The sequence below is a fragment of the Rutilus rutilus genome (genome assembly GCF_951802725.1).
Source record: "Rutilus rutilus genome assembly, chromosome: 8".
Classification (NCBI taxonomy): domain Eukaryota; kingdom Metazoa; phylum Chordata; class Actinopteri; order Cypriniformes; family Leuciscidae; genus Rutilus; species Rutilus rutilus.
In genome coordinates, this window is record NC_140222.1 from 33245405 (window position 1) to 33262702 (window position 17298).

Sequence of the window (17298 nt, forward strand, 5' to 3'; positions counted from 1 at the left end):
TTTCACACCTTTGTCATTTCTGACTTCTTCGCACTCACATGCAATGATTGTTTGCCAGTATTAAATGGATTTTGTACTCTTTATGTATTATTTTATGTTTGATACAATTTTTTACTAAATCTGATTCATTGATTCCTGTTATCACATATATTACGTTCATTCCCAGTCTCGGGATAGGAAGGAGCAATAAAGAACATTGTGGGGAAAGGAGGAACAACACACAACAACATTTTTGATACAAAATAAAATGAAATTTATTAACACACGGAAGCAAACAGAACTTCAGGAGGATAATCTATTTAAAGTAACAAAAGAAAAAAAAAATCCACTAAACATCGTGAAAAGTAAACTTGAATTAAGAACTTGAATTAAAACTTAATCAATAAGAACTTACCTACATCCAGTTTATTAGCAGGGTCATTCTATGAAAATGTCCATTTTTCTATCCCTAACCTTTACAGAAATATTACACTTAAAAAACACTTTAGTGTTACAATTTCTTTACATTTTAAAATAAAACAATATGTTATTTGAACAATTACACCCTCTTGAGCCATCAATGTGGCAATATTTGATTTTTATTAATTATATAGAATTTCAAGCACCACAGAAGTGTTCGTCCCCAAAGCCATGTACAGAGGGAAAATGCTTTATTTTGAGGTCAATAACAGATTTTTACACCATTTAAAATACAATAATGTATACATAATTATCAAATATATTATGTAAATGATATATATAAAAAAATGCAGAATAAATATAAAATTTATAATGAAAGTATTGGTCCCCTGGAGTTGTGTCACTGGTGTTACCGTTAAACAAAAATCTCTTATTTTGAAATAAAAATCACACTGATGACATCACTTGACTTCCTTCTTCCAATTTCCTGAATATCTAAGAAAAGCCCATGGTAGATCCACTGTCTCTTTTCAGTTAGCAGAAATCTTCTCATTTATCTCATGATTTCATATGAAGCTTTTAGTTGAAGTCACTGGTATGACCTACTTTACTGTTAGGTAATTGTAAAAAAAAAAAAAAAAACTAGAATACAAATGGATTAAACTACTTAATTTAGTTAGTATACCATGATTGACAACATGTGGTTTGTTATCTTGCAGCAGCCATTTTGTAAAATTAATATTTCATGAAAATTGTCACTGGTGTTACTGTCACTGGTGTCACCTTTCTTATGGGTTAACACCAGTAACACCAGGGACTTCCATTTATAGATAAACTTTATTGTATCACTAGTGTTACTGTCTTTTTTTCTGTCACATTAAATGCAATGTCACATGTGACATAGTAATAATGTTCCATCCATTTTATTCTGCTACACTCAAAAGTTAAGATTTAAAGGATTGCATCATTACTTGATTTTAACTGGTTTTCAAATATTTTCATTGTTATAGCAAATAGATGGTACTAACCTCATTCAAGCACACTTTTAACAAACCTGATTAAAATAAATAAAACAATCTCCTTATTTGCTGCGGTATTATTATTTTTCACTAACTCTGTCTGTAGACATGTGCTGAAAAAAAAATTGAAATAATATTTCATAAAAAACCTTTAATATTGCCAAAGAAGTAAGGTAACACCAGTGACAAAAAAAAAAAAAAAAAAAAAATGGTACATGCGGTCTTTAAATAAATGTACAAAATTTTTTAAAATTCATTAAGCTGTAATTTATGCGTATTCATAAAGTCAAAGGGTAATCTAATAATGTGGTGTAAGTTTAAATGTTAGAAAAAAAAATCAATTTTAAGACATCTTGCCATACCAAAAGTCGACGTTTCTGTAGAATGACCCAGCAACACCCGCGATATCCATCTTTGATCTCACAGGTGTCAGATCCACTGCGAGAAGAGAGAACTGTCCGGCTTGCCTGCGCTTTTTTCACTCCTCCTCTCACTGCAGCCGCCAACTCTCGACTACATTTCAGGCGAGGCGAGGCAAGGCGCGTCCCAAACAAGCCTAGCCTACTATTTGAAATAAATCTGTGTGCGTCGAAGTCAGGTTGACGTCACTTACATTTGATTAACGACTCCTGGCATATTGATGCGGAAGTTTTGCGATCGCCTACTTTCTGTTTAAAAGTAGCATCTGATCCTAATTTCATACGTTATATATTTTAAAACAGTATGTGAATAATTACAGGGCACTATGATGATCACCAGGTAGGATGATTTCTGAATGAAACGCTGTTTGGACAAAGGCGTGTAGTAGCCTATAGCCTTTCCTTCCCAGACAGCACCGAAGCGCTGGTGTTTGCTTTCGCTTTTGGTCTGGTTTATCCGCTTTGGCCAATGACTGTTTTGTGTAAACAAACCTTTATCGGTGACCGCATTTAATGTCATGAATACATTAATGACTTGGTTTATGAAGAGGTGTATCTGCAGTAAATAGCTACTAACATTTTAATTTAGTCAGTTAGTATTAGTGTTAGCATTTTGTATTAGCCTGCCGTTCTAACCAGTGCATGTGCAGTTAGTTTTAGTTTCTATTTTGATTTGCCTAGCATTACACTGGTCATATGTGAAGAGCCAACTTAAGATCAACTGCTAAACTGTAACAATTTAACGTTAGAGATTTTAACCTGTGCATGTTAATGATCATCCAAAATATTATTAAGGGAAATAATTAGAATATTTGCTAAATTAGTTGTAAATTGATGGATTTTTACAGTTTAGTTGAATAAAGATGGTCAAATGACAGAATGCATCCAAAGAGAGATTCATCTGAAGCACACTACACTCAAAAAAATGATTTTAGCTCTTTGTTCAATTTCATTAATTAAAATGAGCATATACAACACAACCCTTCATAGAAATGATTCCAGCTTAATTTCATTAAATGTAATCAATGTAATTTTTTAAAAAGTTGGTTTACTAATTTTTTTTTAATTGAGTCAACATGAATATTTTTCGTTCGTCTTAACCGGATGTCACTCAAAAAAAGAATTTTGGCCTCTTGTTAAAATAATTAATTACAATAAGCAAAAGTAACATGATTGTTTAATATTGCCACAACTTAATTTAATTGTGTTCAATCAACCTAATTCATTTGTGTGAAAACTACATGAATCATTGTTGTTGACATCTAACTGGGCAGTGGATCTGTAGTTCCCAGCATGCTTTGCAAGGGACTGCATTAAGAGGGTCAATTTAGGGAAAAAGTGTTATTTTATGTGTTTTTCAGTTAATGGAAAGATGTTGTTAGTTAATGTTAGTGTTTAATGTTCAGTTATGTTATACACTTAGAGGACTTTCTGTAATGTTTTTGAATTTTGTGGTTACCATTATGCAGAAGAGGGGCGACTGTGTTTAGGCTGTGGGCTCAGTATTATGATATGTGCATTAAACCTTGGGTTCAGGCTGTGAGCACTCAGTATACACTGTGTAAACCTCACTCACAGACCTGCTCAAGTAATAATTCAATTGAACATTGGTAGTGTCTATCATTAGAAGAGACCATAGAGTCAAATTAACAAAAATTATAATGTTGGTTATTTAAGGCAGGACAAAAACAAGATGTAGTTAACCTGACAAAACTTTATCTAGCAGGAATGAGTAAATTAATTTAAATTCATACAACAAGATTACAACAAATTATTTCAAACTATTTCGATTTTGTTGGAAAAATGTCATTCAATTTCGTAGAAAACCTTTCCTTAATTTAATTAAGTTCGTTCAAAAGATAATTTTTTTGAGTGTATATGAGTTAGGCTATAGGTCTATGTTTTATATTTTTTAATGAAAATAATGATCAATAATAATAGCAACAGACTATGAATGTTTCCATTTAGTTGGCCTGAGATGATGATTTATGAAAAAGTTAAATTGAAATAATAACTACATGGATTATAAGAAGTATTGATTAAATTCACTATGGACCCAAAATTGACAGTTCTTATTTTTGTATGTAATATTACAGTATTTATTATAAATGAATCATCCATGCACATCATTATTTTAAAATTCACGTTTCTTTGTGTGAGGGCAGAACAAACTGTCCAAACTAACTGAACAAACAGTTCACTTAAAAATAAAAACAATATTTTTCTTTTTACAAAATCTACTTGAAAAACTGTGTCCACAAATGCCTGATTCACAAACAGTCAAATTCACAGATCAATATTACCCAATGACCCAATAACTGTTCAGAAAAATCTTACAAATATTGATGTTCTGATTAATAAGAGCATAACGATTCAATGATTGTGTTGAGATGAGATTTAGTGCCTTCTGTTTTCTTGCACCTGGTTTTCATTCATTTGGGTGCGTGAGCTTTCTATGAATGTTTAAAAGTTGCTTGCAAAATGCTCTTCTGGTTGAGGTTAAGTAAATCCATTTTTGTGTGTGTTTCTGCAGTTTCAGCTTCATCTGTGTGTTTGCAGTGCTGATAAATAAAGGTGAGGATGAAACAAACACTTAAACTGCATAAATGGTAGACTGTGTTTCCAGTTAATGTTTGTGTTGTTTCAGTGTCTCTGCGGGAAACAGTAGAGGCTGTTATTGGTGGTTCAGTTCTCCTGCCGTGTTCTTCCACTGAACATGATTATAAACTTGAAGACATTAATGTATATTGGAGACACAATGGCAGCAAGAATGTGTATAAAATAGTTGAAGGCCGTCATTCAGAGAAACAGGACCCAGACTACAAGAACAGAGCTGAAACATTCCCTGATGAGTATGAGAGAGGAAACTTCTCCATCAAACTCATCAATCTCACTTACACTGATGCAGGAGAGTTCAGCTGCGATGTAAAAAAAAAGTGTAATTTTACAGGTTATGGGCTATTTTTTTACAAAATTTTACCATTTTGTCATTATACAGTGATGCCTGTTATTTATCAATTCTGTATTTTTATGTTTTTTGCCTGTAATTTTGTGAAATGGATATTTGCTCTAACTTTGCTGCCGTTTTTTTACGGGATTTTTTTTTTACAGTGTGCCTCATCTCACACTCATCTGAGTTTAGGACTCTACAGCTGATCATCAACGGTGTGTGAATCTTGTTTATTAATATATTAGAAAGTTGATGTCCACTAGTGATTCTCCAGTCTGAATGCTGCTGTATATAAATTATAGCCGGATCTGTTGTCTTTATCACAGTGCGGTCATGTTGTTTTTCTTCACTTTTTTGTTGCAGAATCACCAGCAGAAAAAGGAAATGGATTAACTGATCAAGGAAAAGTAACAGGTTCAGATGAGGTGACATCATCGCCTTTGCTCTGGGTTTACATTGTATTACCTGTAGTATTAACAGTGCTTATAGCTGGTTTAATCACATTTCTCTTGAGAAAGAGAACCCACACTGCCTTATCCTCTTCTGAACAACAACCAACAGAGACAGAAATGACAAGTCAGGTCTAAAAGCTTTTCTGATGTTTTGTTCAAGATAAAAATGAACGAGACTGTCAGTGTATTTCTGCCTGAACAATTCTGCACCACAAGTGTTCTTTCATCATGTTGTGTTTGCCAGTATTTTTTTGTTTTTATTCTTTTTGTTGCTTTTTAACTATACACATGAACATATACAACAAACAGAGACAGAGAAGTCAGGTCTAAAAGCTTTCATTTTTACTTCCGCTAATGACGTTTTTTTACATTTAGTTCAATTGTTACAGCTTGGTTCATTATGGTGTTTATTGTGCTGATATATTCTTGCCTTATACATGCACTGCATTGTTGAGATGTTGAAACAGTGAAACAGGAACTATTGAATAAATCTACACCACAAGTGTTCTTTCATCATGTTGTGTTTGCTAGTAGTAAATCCCTTTTGTATTCATGCATTATTTTATGTTCATTAAATTTTAATTGACTAAATCTGATTAATTCCTGTTATTACATCATTGAAAGGTTTATTTCAGTGTTCATACATTCAGTCTGCAACAAATAAAACGCTTAGCTCCATGCAGGGCTGTAATATCTGTCCATAAAACCAGTGTTGAAGCTTCATGAGAATGCATTTCAGTTTTCCCAGGTACTTTCAGAGAGGCAAAGAGTCTTGTGTTTCATTTCATAATCTCTTTATGTACAAAACACACTAAATGTGTGGATGAAATTTACCAATGTTGGTGTTCAGATACCTTGCACGTTATAAGATTTTCACTAAAAGGAAATGTTTTCTCATAAATGATCCAAACAAATTCCATTATACTTTTCAGTCTACCTCATTATTGGTACTGAATATTCTGTTTAAAAAGTTACCTTGAATATCTGCAAAATTGAAATGATCTCACATCTTCTCAGCAGAAATGTTAATCTTGAGTATATAGAGTAGTATTGCATCCTTCATATCTCCGAAGAGTCTTTAGTTTTATCAGATTTATAAAAGACAGATGCTGTACCGATTCTTTCTGAAAACGGTCGAGCTCTTGGAGGCGTGCCGTGGGCGGAGCTAAAGAGTCACGCACAATATTCATCATCGCATTATCCCTGGAGAACGTTTGATTCACTATACTTTCATGTTGTTAACATTATATGCACTTGTTGCTGATTGACAACAAAACAGACATTTGATGTTACTTACCGCCTGCGGTTTTCGACTCATGATTGGGATACTATCTCACTGTGACCGCTCCATGTTTCAGTTTCAAACGATCTGCAAATCCAGCATCGAACTGGGCTTTATTTATAAAACATTCATCACCAAAATGCCGGGAACAAACAAACACACTTGCACGTTGAGGGGCGTTGCTCTTGCTCTGGGGTGCGTTTCCCGAAAGCATCGTTAGCCAACTATGGTCGCAAGTTCCCTCGTTACCAATAGAGTTCAATGGACATTGCGATGAACTTGCGACCATAGTTAGCCAACGATGCTTTCGGGAAACGCACCCCTGGTTGATGTGTGTGTGCACTCGCTTTTCCAGTAGAAGTGCCCATACAAGGAATTCCGCACTTTACGACGTCATGAAGGGCCATACTCGGAAAAAACGTTTCAAAACTTGTGCTGCTTCTCAAATCGCCTATACTACGCCCTAAAAGTATGTACTTTTTTTGTGAAGAAAAAGTACATACTTTTGAGTAGCAGAAGAGTAGGCAAGCTTTGGGATATACTATCATGTCATACAATTGCGTCTTTAATGGTTGCTCTGTCACATCCTGGCCTGTCAATCATCTTGTCACAGTTAAAATTCTCCACCCACTCACCCAATCATCCACCCACCCACTCACCCACTCATAGAGCTCTTTCTCATAGAGCAAAACAATTAATCAGAAAAACAAATGTGAATAAGATTACAGCAGCCGCGATTACCTAATCATGAAAAGTGCATATTACAGTTTTACGAGCAGTTTCACGCTTGACGCTCAAGCACCGTCAGGTTAGCCATGCTTCGACCAATCGATTGGGCTGTCGATTTCGTGGCTCGCAGGGCCAGGTCTGTGGCGCTGCGCAGGTCCCTGAAAGCCTCTGGTTCAGGCCGGAGAAGTTTAGCCTGAAACACCTGGAGGACAGCCATGGTGTGAAGCGGCGAAGCAGCTTGGCCAGCGGTGGCGTAAGCGCGGCCGGCGAGAGCTGAAGTGGTGCGGCAAGGCTTCGATGGATGTGACACTTTGGCCTTCCATCCAGCAGCGGTGGGTGGGCAGAGGTGAGCGGCCACCGCTTCCTCGAGGGGAGGAATCGCCTCGTAGCCTTTCTCCATCGCACCGTCCACAGAGGAGAGCGTTGAGGAAAAGGAAGGCTTTAAGCACGCTTTCCGCGACTTAGTCAGCTCGTCGTGCACTTCTGGGAAGAAGGGGGCGGGTCTCTGCTGAGGGGCCGGCCGGCGCCCCTACAGGAACCACTCATCCAGCCTGCTGCGTGTGGGCTCCTCGGGCGAAGACCACTCGAGCCCGAGGTCTTTGACGGCCCTGGTCAGCACACGGAGAATCTCTGCATCAAGGCCCATTCTCGTGCTGGCTTGTGTTGACGGTGCGGGGCCGGAAGCGGAGCCCGCCCACTCGTCACAGTCGGATGCAGCATTGGAAAGGCTGTCATCCTTCTCCTCGTCCTCGTCTGATGCCCCAAAAGAGACGAGACCTGGCGCTTGCAGAGAGGGGCGCTGGTCCGCCTGTGTGAACAGGACCGGCGAGGGAGTTTCTTCAAGAGAGAGCGTGGCACGCGGGGACTGGGTCGGCGTGTGTTGAAAGGCGCTTCTTTTTGCGCTGCTCAAGCAAAGGGAGAGAGAGAGCGGGAAAGGCGGGGTCTTCTTCGGTGAAACCTGCCAGTCGAGCCCGCAGGGTGGAGAGATCCATCATGTCGCACTCAGGGCAGCCGCCCTTGGCGAGTGCAGCTTCCGCGTGGTCACGGCCCAGGCAGGAAGCGCAGAGGATGTGACGGTCTCCACCGACGAGAGGTCTTCTGCACGAGGCGCAGTTAGTGCGAGGCATTTGAAACAACGCCTGCGAAATTTCTCTTTTAGAAAAAAGTGTGACGCGGCGAACACACTAGCGTAAAAGGATATGAACACAAACCGCGTGCTACACAGAACACAACAACACACGCGGACAGAAGAGCGTAAGGTCAGAGTGAACTTGAAACTGCACGCTCACACGACAAGACAGAGCGGAGGAGAACGAGCGAAAGCTCATCCTGTGCGCTCACAAAAGAATACAAACATGCGGAGAATGAGTGTCTGAGCTATATTGAAGGATCTTATTTGAGATTTTTAATGTGCAATCGTGATTGCTTAAACAATACTGAATATATAAAAGAACCAGGCACTGTGGTGATGTCATGGCTTTTGCTTTTAATTACATGTTATACAATTTATTTTGTATTCTTTGTGTATTTTTTCATGTTTATGTCAAAATTAGAACTGCTTACCGTTCCCCTATTTATTAACCCTGATCAATCTTATCAGTTAATTTCTTTCTTTCTGTGTACTTACAGTGTGCACAAGATAAAACAAATAAACATGTTGCTCATGGTTGACATCTGACTGATGTATTTCTTCTTTTCAGGAGAGAGTGAGAGCTGTTTTTCTGTATCAGCTGCATTTACTGACGCTGTTAATAAACAAGCAAAATCTGAAAGGCAAATTTGTCTGTAGCTCATGAATGTGGGGGTGTACCTGAAACTCACTGCATTCTTCCTGCACTCTTGATCGTGAACTGAAGTCGTGACATGACGGTGTATTAAGATTCTAAGACGACAGGAATATATAAAACATAATTCAGAGAAATGATTCACTAGAGGATCAAGATCCAGAACACAGTGTTTCCCAGAGGAGTTTACGAAAAAATGCTTCACTCTCATGTAAGTTAATGATCATTATTTAATTATTATTTTTCTTCACTTGTAGAGTCAAACATCACATCACTAAATCAGCATGAATTTCCTTGTTGTTGTTGTTGATGTTGTTGCTGCTGTTGTTGTTGTTGTTGTTGTTGTTGTTGTTGTTGTTGTTGATGATGGTTTGTGCTGGTCTGGTTTTGGATCTGGTCGACCATCATGGTCTTTCTTGTGGTTCTGGTTGACCAAAGAAGCCATTAGTCTTATTTTATTTCAGTCATGTTTTATAATAGACATATTATATATATATATATATATATATATACAGTGAGGAAAATAAGTATTTGAACACCCTGCTATTTTGCAAGTTCTCCCACTTGGAAATCATGGAGGGGTCTGAAATTGTCATCGTAGGTGCATGTCCACTGTGAGAGACATAATAAAAATAAAAAAATCCAGAAATCACAATATATGATTTTTTAACTATTTATTTGTATGATACAGCTGCAAATAAGTATTTGAACACCTGTCTATCAGCTAGAATTCTGACCCTCAAAGACCTGTTAGTCTGCCTTTAAAATGTCCACCTCCACTCCGTTTATTATCCTAAATTAGATGCACCTGTTTGAGGTCGTTAGCTGCATAAAGACACCTGTCCACCCCATACAATCAGTAAGAATCCAACTACTAACATGGCCAAGACCAAAGAGCTGTCCAAAGACACTAGAGACAAAATTGTACACCTCCACAAGGCTGGAAAGGGCTACGGGGAAATGCCAAGCAGCTTGGTGAAAAAAGGTCCACTGCTAGAGCAATCATTAGAAAATGGAAGAAGCTAAACATGACTGTCAATCTCCCTCGGACTGGGGCTCCATGCAAGATCTCACCTCGTGGGGTCTCAATGATCCTAAGAAAGGTGAGAAATCAGCCCAGAACTACACGGGAGGAGCTGGTCAATGACCTGAAAAGAGCTGGGACCACCGTTTCCAAGGTTACTGTTGGTAATACACTAAGACGTCATGGTTTGAAATCATGCATGGCACGGAAGGTTCCCCTGCTTAAACCAGCACATGTCAAGGCCCGTCTTAAGTTTGCCAATGACCATTTGGATGATCCAGAGGAGTCATGGGAGAAAGTCATGTGGTCAGATGAGACCAAAATAGAACTTTTTGGTCATAATTCAACTAAACGTGTTTGGAGGAAGAAGAATGATGAGTACCATCCCAAGAACACCATCCCTACTGTGAAGCATGGGGGTGGTAGCATCATGCTTTGGGGGTGTTTTTCTGCACATGGGACAGGGCGACTGCACTGTATTAAGGAGAGGATGACCGGGGCCATGTATTGCGAGATTTTGGGGAACAACCTCCTTCCCTCAGTTAGAGCATTGAAGATGGGTCGAGGCTGGGTCTTCCAACATGACAATGACCCGAAGCACACAGCCAGGATAACCAAGGAGTGGCTCTGTAAGAAGCATATCAAGGTTCTGGCGTGGCCTAGCCAGTCTCCAGACCTAAACCCAATAGAGAATCTTTGGAGGGAGCTCAAACTCCGTGTTTCTCAGCGACAGCCCAGAAACCTGACTGATCTAGAGAAGATCTGTGTGGAGGAGTGGGCCAAAATCCCTCCTGCAGTGTGTGCAAACCTGGTGAAAAACTACAGGAAACGTTTGACCTCTGTAATTGCAAACAAAGGCAACTGTACCAAATATTAACATTGATTTTCTCAGGTGTTCAAATACTTATTTGCAGCTGTATCATACAAATAAATAGTTAAAAAATCATACATTGTGATTTCTGGATTTTTTTTTTTAGATTATGTCTCTCACAGTGGACATGCACCTACGATGACAATTTCAGACCCCTCCATGATTTCTAAGTGGGAGAACTTGCAAAATAGCAGGGTGTTCAAATACTTATTTTCCTCACTGTATATATATATATATATATAATGTCTATTATAAAACATGACTGAAATAAAATAAGACTAATGGCTTCTTTGGTCAACCAGAACCACAAGAAAGACCATGATGGTCGACCAGATATATATATATATATATATATATATATATATATATAATTAGGTGTGCAATATAATGCATCTCTCTTTTAAATTTGAGCCTAAAACATTTTTTTTCCTGACTGATTAAATTCATTAAACATAACTCAAGCTGACTAAATGGATCTTCTTTATTTTAAATAAAAAAATATTTAAATATTTATTTAAATATAAATAAAATAGGTTTCTATATCTCTGAAAACCATGCAAAGTTGTGCTGTTTTACTGATGAACAGAATTACCAACGCTATCTCACGACCAATTCGTACAAATTCGTACGAGTGATTAAAAGGTGGCTAATTCCTACGAATGTACATATATATGTGTATACTTCCACTGTTCAGTTTCACCAGTCTCTGTCTCAGTCTCTTACCTAGTTGGTAGAGCCAAATTTGCTTAAATTATGATTCTGTATATATATGAATTGCTGATTTACTGATTAATCACCGATTTACAATAATTTACTCATTTTCCTAAATTATCCATTTAGTAATTGTTGATGTTGTTCAAGACTTTATGTTTGATCAGAAAAAATAAAAAAAACAGTACACAAATTTGTTTAAACAAAGTTATAGTTTAAATAATTAAGAATCTTTGTGGTTCTACATCTAAGGTATCAATTAGATGAGGCAGAACCTGTATAAAGCATGTCTATGATAATATAAAATATAACATATATTTAAAAAGGCGAGTTATTATTGACATAATTTGAAAAATATAAACAAAAAATCAATTTTTATTGTAAAAATACACTATGCACAATCAATAACTCTGTACATTTCATCAGTTATAACAGTTTACATTATATTTTAAACATTTGCTGGTCTTTTTTCTATGCAAAATATTTGTATGTGCATCAACATACAGTAGGCAATGTTAATAATAATAATAATCATTATTTTATTTTTAAATGTATTTAAAATAGTTTTACATGCGCCATGTAATTTTAAAGTGACCGTTTGTTGATGTGCATTATCCTGACAGGCTTATTGTTTTTGTTATTAAAATGATCCTAATTTTAATCATTGGGATTGCAATAGAACATAAAAGACAGACAAAGAGAAACTCAAAGAAATGCAAAGGAAAGTTGTTATTATTTGGTTACTTTATCACATACACCTACTTTTGCACCTGAGGTTTAGCAGGTCTTAATAGTGATTAACAATTAAATAATGGAGGACGGGGGTAGGGTGGGGTGCTATAAACCAACAAAGCTCTTTTGATGTGAGAATATAACCACCCGCTCTCCTTTTGTCAACCGCCGTGTCACACCCTCACCACACTTCACCACTCAAGATCCTCTTAGTCATTGTTGAACATTCACAGAAAGTGTGAAAGTGCTATCCATGTTTCACAGCATAATCGAATGCTCTGATATTAAAAGTGTAGATCTAGAAACACAAACAAGGAGCATCATCCCTGCATGAAAGCAATGAGAAACTGACTGATTGGTTTGCGATTTAAGGTCAGGTCAGGTCAACTTTATTATTATCCCCGAGGGGCAATTTGTTTTGCAGCCAGCAGAATCTATACAATCACAAACACACAAAAACAAACAGTACAGAGAGAAAAAAAATAAAAAAATAAAAATTTTATTCAAAAACCCAATAGCAACTGGTACAAAAGAATGAAGGTTAAACCTCCACTGTAGATAAAGCTGAGAGATTGTGTTTGTCACAACATGAACAAGTGACCAACTAGTGGAACACGTTTCTGGTTTTGGTTTAGCACTTCAGTTGAGTTTAACCACACTAAAGCCTGCAGCCTGTAATACTTATTATAGTTCAACATAAATGTATCAGTCAACAACGATTGCATGAAATCTTTAAAATTATAAATGAATGAATAAATAATTAAATAACAAAAGCAAATATTTATGTGCCAAACAGTTAAAAAACTAGCAAACACGTGCAATCAAACCTATATGCATACATAATTGTTTTCTGAAAGTATATGTCTACAATTTGAAATGCAAATTAGTCCATGCTGTATGTTTGTTCTGCTTTTCTCTCTTTCAGTTCACCTTTAGCTCGAGAATGAGGGCGTTGCTTGTCCTTTGAGATAATAACTATTTGTGTGTGCACATATGCACTATTGTATTTTGTTCATTTTCAGAGAAAGTTCAGATGCTTACAGCACTTACAGCATATCAGAATGAAAAGCAAGAGGATATGAGGCAAATCTTTCTGGATTGAGTCTATAAATATGAAAAAAACAAAAAAAAACACAAACCTAGCCTACATGTAAGTTCTTGTCAGCCTTTATTTATTTTCTTTCTTCCTTGAGTGCTGTTTTATCTTTTATCAGCTGCATCTGCAAATATTAATAAAGAAAAGAAAAATTTGAAAGGCAAATTCATGGAAGACTTCCAATATTGTTGTTTTTCTTTCTTGTTTTCTCGGATGAGTCTACGAAGCTTCCCTCTCACACCCAAGTCATCTTGTCGACGTTTTTATTATTATTATTATTATTATTATTTTTTTTTTTTATGCTGGTTGACCAATGAAACAATTAATCTGGTTTTAGCCACATTTTATAATTGACATATAATATAGGCTACAATATGGTTAATGTGTTGGACATGTGCTGAATGGTGAAACACTATTTGATATTAATCTGTGTGCGTCGAAGTCAGGTTGACGTCACTTATTTGATTAAACGACTCATGGCATATTGCTGCGGAAGTTTTGCGATAGCCTATTTTCTGTTTAAAAGTAGCATCTGATCCTAATTTCATAAATATTTATACGTTATAGCCTATATTTTAAAACAGTGTATGTGAATAATTACAGGACACTATGATGATCACCAGGTAGGATGATTTCTGAATGAAACGCTGTTTGGACAAAGGCGTGTAGTAGCCGATAGGTTTAAGGTTATAGCCTTTCCTTCCAGACAAAGGCTGGTGTTTGCTTTCGCTTTTGGTCCGGTTTGTCTGCTTTGGCCATCGACTGTTTTGTTTAAGCATACCTTTAACGGGGACCAGATTGAACGTCATGAATACATGAATGGCTTGGTTTATAAAGAGGTGTATCTGCAGTAAATAGCTACTAACATTTTAATTTAGTCAATTAGCATTAGTGTTAGCATTTTGTATTAGCCTACCGTTCTCAGTGCATGTGCAGTTAGTTTTAATTTATATATTTTTGATTTGCCTTGCATTACAGTGCATTTCAGGTTTTCCAAAAATGTCAGATGGGTGAAGAGCCAACTTAAGATCAACTGCTAAACTGTAACAATTTAGAGATTTGAATATGTACATGTACATGCATTCTGTCATTTGACCAACTAAACTGTAAAAATCCATCAATTTTCAAATTATTTCCCTTAATAATATTTTGGATGATGATCAGCATGTAGGCTACTACATGCTGATCATCCAAAATATTATTAAGGGAAATAATTTGAAAATTGATGGATTTTTACAGTTTAGTTGAATAATGATGGTCAAATGACAGAATGCATTCAAAGAGAGATTCATATGAAGCACACTATATGAGTTAGGTTATAGGCATATGTTTTATATTTTTTTAATGAAAATAATTATCAATAATAGCAACAGACTATGAATGTTTCCATTTAGTTGGCCTATACATAGGTAATGATGATTAATGAAAAAGTTAAATTGAAATAATAACTACATGGATTATAATAAGTATTGATTCACCATGGAACCAAAATTGACAGTTCTTATTTTTGTATGGAATATTGCAGTATTTTTTATAAATGAATCATCCATGCACATCATTATTTTAAAATTCACGTTTCTTTTTGTGAGGGCAGAACAAACTGTCACTCACATAAGTTCGACCAATAGCAAACCACAACCACCCACAATCAACTCCCTATGGACAAAATCCTACTAAATCTTTTTTTTTTTTTTTTTTACTCATATACGTCACAATAAGGAAGAAAATACTATCACAACTTCCGTTTCATGCCAACTTTAAATTAAGACATTCTGCCCCAGTTGTGATGGGGAATCTTACATAACAGTTCACTTCAAAATAAAAAAGATATTTTTCTTTATACAAAATCTACATGAAAAACTGTGTTCATAAATGCCTGGTTCACAAACAGTCAAATTCACAGATCACTGTTACCCAATGACCCAATAACTGTTCAGATAGAATAAATCTTACAAATATTGATGCTCTGATTAATAAGAGCATAACCATTCAATGATTGTGTTGAGATGAGATTTAGTGCCTTCTATTTTGTGTCTTGCACCTGGTTTTCATTAATTTGGGTGCGTGAGCTTTCTATGAATGTTTAAAAGTTGCTAGCAAAATGCTCTTCTGGTTGAGGTTAAGTAAATCTTTTTTTTTGTGTGTGTGTTTCTGCAGTTTCAGCTTCATCTGTGTGTTTGCAGTGCTGATAAATAAAGGTGAGGATGAAACAAACACTTAAACTGCATAAATGGTAGACTGTGTTTCCAGTTAATGTTTGTGTTGTTTCAGTGTCTCTGCAGGAAACAGTAGAGGCTGTTATTGGTGGTTCTGTTCTCCTGCCGTGTTCTTACACTGAACATGATCTGAAACCTCAAGATATTAATGTGTTTTGGAGACACAATGACAGCAAGCATGTGTATGATATAGTTAAAGGCCGTCATTCAGGGAAACAGGACCCTCGTTACAAGAACAGAGCTGAAACATTCCCTGATGAGTATGAGAGAGGAAACTTCTCCATCAAACTCATCAATCTCACTCACACTGATGCAGGAGAGTTCAGATGCACTGTAAAAAAAAAGTGTAATTTGACAGGTAATGGTCTGTATTTTTTTTACAGAATTTTACCGTTTTGTCATTATACAGTGAATGCCTGTTATTTATCAATTCTGTATTTTTATGGTTTTTGCCTGTAATTTTGTGAAATGGATATTTGCTGTAATTTGTCGGAATCCGGCTGGAAACTTTGCTGCCAGAGATTTACCGTTTTTTTACGGGATTTTTTTTGTTTTACAGAGTGCCTCATCTCACACACATCTGAGATTAGGACTCTACAGCTGATCATCAATGGTGTGTGAATCTTGTTTATTAATATATGATTAGAAAGTTGATGTTCACTAGTGATGCTCCAGTCTGAATGCTGCTGTATATAAATTATAGCCGGATCTGTTGTCTTTATTACAGTGCGGTCATGTTGTTTTTCTTCACTTTTTTTGTTGCAGAATCACCAGCAGAAAAAGAAAATGGATTAACTGATCAAGGAAAAGAAACAGGTTCAGATGTGGTGACATCATCGCCTTTGCTCTGGGTTTACATTGTATTACCTGTAGTGTTAATAGTGCTTATAGCTGGTTTAATCACATTTCTCTTGAGAAAGAGAACCCACACTGCCTTATCCTCTTCTGAACAACAACCAACAGAGACAGAAATGACAAGTCAGGACTAAAAGCTTTTCTGATATTTTGCTCAAGATAAAAATGAATGAGACTGTCAGTGTATTTCTGCCTGAACAATTCTGCACCACAAGATCACGTTGTGTTTGCCAGTATTTTTGATTTTGATTTTCTATACCTCCTCTTTTCTTAGTCTTTTCTTAACACTTTTCCAAGTCCACCACATTTTAAGAACGATCTGAAAGGCCCCCAAACTCCATCAAAAACTGTATATTTGTCCCTTAAAATATGTCATCTTTTCCATTGACATATTTGTTACAATTTCTTTTAGCCAACGTCCTATTGGTGCACAAATATTTTTCCAATTTAAAGAAATAAGCCGTCTTTCTTTTTTAACTTGATCTCTTTAGGGAACAAATGTAACAGAAAAAATAAAGGTGCAAATGGAATGTTAACATCAAGAATCTTCTCTGTCATTTCTTTCACACCTTTCCAAAAATGTTTGACTTCTTCGCACTCCCATATGCAATGATTGTTTGCCAGTATTAAATGCATTTTGTACTATTTATGTATTATTTTATGTTTGATAAAATTTCATTTACTAAATCTGATTAATTGATTCCTGTTATCTCATATATTACGTTAATTCCCAGTCTAGGGAAGGAGCAATATAGAACA

At 36.3% G+C, this 17298-nt stretch overlaps 2 protein-coding genes across 3 annotated transcripts; both read left to right on the forward strand.

Moving 5' to 3' along the window:
* Positions 1-2008: 2008 nt before the first annotated feature.
* LOC311295524 (uncharacterized protein) lies at positions 2009-5835 on the forward strand. Its single transcript, XM_084416970.1, has 5 exons — positions 2009-2177; positions 4371-4411; positions 4485-4787; positions 4949-5002; positions 5151-5835. Exons 1-5 carry the CDS (start codon positions 2164-2166, stop codon positions 5372-5374), a joined length of 636 nt encoding a protein of 211 aa, XP_084273096.1. The 5' UTR covers positions 2009-2163; the 3' UTR covers positions 5375-5835.
* Positions 5836-13294: 7459 nt separating this feature from the next.
* LOC311295523 (uncharacterized protein) lies at positions 13295-17078 on the forward strand. Of its 2 annotated transcripts, none has more exons than XM_084416968.1 (5): positions 13295-13522; positions 15626-15666; positions 15740-16042; positions 16244-16297; positions 16450-17078. In XM_084416968.1, exons 1-5 carry the CDS (start codon positions 13485-13487, stop codon positions 16671-16673), a joined length of 660 nt encoding a protein of 219 aa, XP_084273094.1. In that variant the 5' UTR covers positions 13295-13484; the 3' UTR covers positions 16674-17078. The 2 variants fall into 2 exon arrangements, with proteins under 2 accessions (XP_084273094.1, XP_084273095.1); XM_084416969.1 differs by lacking the exon at positions 13295-13522 and adding an exon at positions 13775-14091.
* The last annotated feature ends 220 nt before the right edge of the window (positions 17079-17298 follow it).